The sequence below is a fragment of the Chiloscyllium plagiosum genome, chromosome 42 (genome assembly GCF_004010195.1).
Source record: "Chiloscyllium plagiosum isolate BGI_BamShark_2017 chromosome 42, ASM401019v2, whole genome shotgun sequence".
Taxonomy (NCBI): domain Eukaryota; kingdom Metazoa; phylum Chordata; class Chondrichthyes; order Orectolobiformes; family Hemiscylliidae; genus Chiloscyllium; species Chiloscyllium plagiosum.
The window spans coordinates 14,836,730-14,839,149 of NC_057751.1; the positions used below are offsets into that span (position 1 = coordinate 14,836,730).

Here is a 2,420-nt window from a genome sequence, read left to right on the forward strand (position 1 = left end):
TCACTCCCTCCCTCTCCGGATCCCCTCATTCCTTCCCACTCCGGGTCCCCTCACTCCCTCCCTCTCTGGACCCCCTCACACCTTCCCACCTCCCTCCCCCTGCTCTCTTTGAGGAGAGTGTAGATGTGAGAGATGTGGAATGATTTTTACCGGGTTTGGTTTGAATTAGCTATACGTTTGAGGTCAGGAATGCAACCCCCGCCCCCCCCGGCCGTTTCGTGGTTCCTTATGGGACTGAGCAGGGAGTCCACTACTTGTAGTGAGTTCGATACAATCAAAACCCCACAAGGGCAGCAGCATTGGATCAGATAACTTCTCGAACACGAGGAGGCGAAACATTCGCACAGCTGAGAGAAAGCTGGGTGCAGGAGGAGAGGAAATTGGGACAGGAGGAGGTGATTTGGGCTTGTCAAGTCTGCTTCACTATTCATCCCCTGGATGGTCTTGGCCATCTGCTCCCCATGGTCACCTGATTGCCCGAGACCAAGGTCTGTCCTTCCCCGTCTTACGTATAATCAGCACGAGAGCACTGACCATCCTCACTCCCCGAGTGAGGCACTCTCCTCCCCGTCCCTTTTCCCTCCTTCACTCCTGACTACTGTCTGAGCCTTGCCCACTTGGAAACATTAAATTCGACAGGTTTTCCAGGCTTCGGACTCTGGGAGAACTTATTAATTATTCCTCCTCTTCCTGTTCCCCGGCAGTGAGAACAGGCCCAAAAACGGAGGCATTTGTGTCGCCAACCACACCTCCCCCATCGATGTCATCATCCTGGCCAGTGACGGCTTCTACGCTATGGTGAGTGCCTTGTAAAAGCTGGCCCTCGCACTCCTTCTGTGAGAAGGAAGCCAGACTTCGTACGGTGACGTCTCTCGGGCAGTCCTTGAATTTTCTGTTGTCTTTTAAGCGCGCATTTTATCGCCCTCGAATGATGGTGCGATTCGGTCACCTTCGACCAGCCAGTCTTATTAAAGGTGTAAAGATACCACAGCCCTTCCGGAACACAGGGCTGCTGTCTCATTAGAGAGAGGCGACTGGTGGTGCTTTAACCCAAGGGTCATCGCACCTCCGGTGAGGGGAGAGGTTGTGAGGGAGAGTCCTTTGTGGTAACCTCAGTTAGTGATGGTCAGAAATAAACACCAAACGAGACTGATCGCAGATCCCAGCACCTGGCCCACAGCCGTGTCTACCTTGGCATTGCGAATGTGCGTTTAAACGTCTCTTCAATGGGATAAGAGTTTCTGCCTCTCCCACCCTGAGAGGCAGTGAGTTCCATCCTCTGGGTGAACCAAGTTTTCCCTGCATCTTCCTCCTGCCCCTTCCCTTCAGTCTGTGGCCCTGGTCATTCCGTCACGGGGAAATGTTTCTTCCTATCCACACTCTCAAAATCCCTCATAATTTTAGACATTTGGCACAGTGGCTCAGTGGTTAGCACTGCTGTCTCACAGCACCAGGGACCTGGGTTCAATTCCAGCCTCAGGGTGACTGTGTGGAGTTTGCACATTCTCCTCGTGTGTTTCCTCCGGGTGCTCTGGTTTCCTCTCACAGTCCAAAGACGTGCAGATCAGGTGAAGTGGCCATGCTAAATTGCCCGTAATGTTAGGTGTATTACTCAGAGGGAAATGGGTCGGTGTGGACTGGTTGGGCCGAAGGGCCTGTTTCCACACTGTAGGGAATCTAATCTAAAAAATCTAATCTCAATCATGTCGCCTGTGGTCCTCTGTGTTCCATGGAGTCTGTACCATCTCTTTGTGGGCGGCACGGTGGCACAGTGGTTAGCACTGCTGCCTCACAGCGCCAGAGACCCGGGTTCAATTCCCGCCTCAGGCGACTGACTGTGTGGAGTTTGCACGTTCTCCCCGTGTCTGCGTGGGTTTCCTCTGGGTGCTCCGGTTTCCTCCCACAGTCCAAAGATGTGCAGGTCAGGTGAATTGGCCATACTAAATTGCCCATAGTGTTAGGTAAGGGGTAAATGTAGGGGAATGGGTGGGTTGCGCTTCGGCGGGTCGGTGTGGACTTGTTGGGCCGAGGGCCTGTTTCCACACTGTAAGTAATCTAATCTTTGTTGAAACTTTCCAGCCCAGGCAACATCCTGGTTAATCTCCTGTGCACCCCCCCCCCACCTTCCAATGCAATCGCATCTCTCCGATAATGTGGATTCCAGAACTGCACACATTACTCTCGCCTGACCAGCGTTTTTATACAGTTCCAACATGACCTGCCTGCTCCTGAACTCAGTCTCCACTCAGGTGGGCAGGTATCCCATCTTCCATCTTCCCCGCTCCATCTACCTGTGCTGGTGCCTTCAGGATTATGTGGAGATGCACACCAAGGTGGCTGTGAAGTTGCTGGGGGTCCTGCTGTACAGTGTGGGCTTCCTTCCCTTGGTTAATCCTGCCAAAACACCTCACCTCACATTT

At 53.0% G+C, this 2,420-nt stretch overlaps 1 protein-coding gene across 1 annotated transcript in view; it reads left to right on the plus strand.

The window, feature by feature from the left end:
• Positions 1–2,420, plus strand: part of gpat4 (glycerol-3-phosphate acyltransferase 4) — a 44,087-nt gene that overhangs the window by 27,163 nt on the left and 14,504 nt on the right. The window contains exon 6 of the mRNA XM_043681566.1: positions 705–798. Within this exon, the coding sequence (XP_043537501.1) occupies positions 705–798 (94 nt within the window). The remainder of the gene's footprint in view (positions 1–704; positions 799–2,420) is intronic.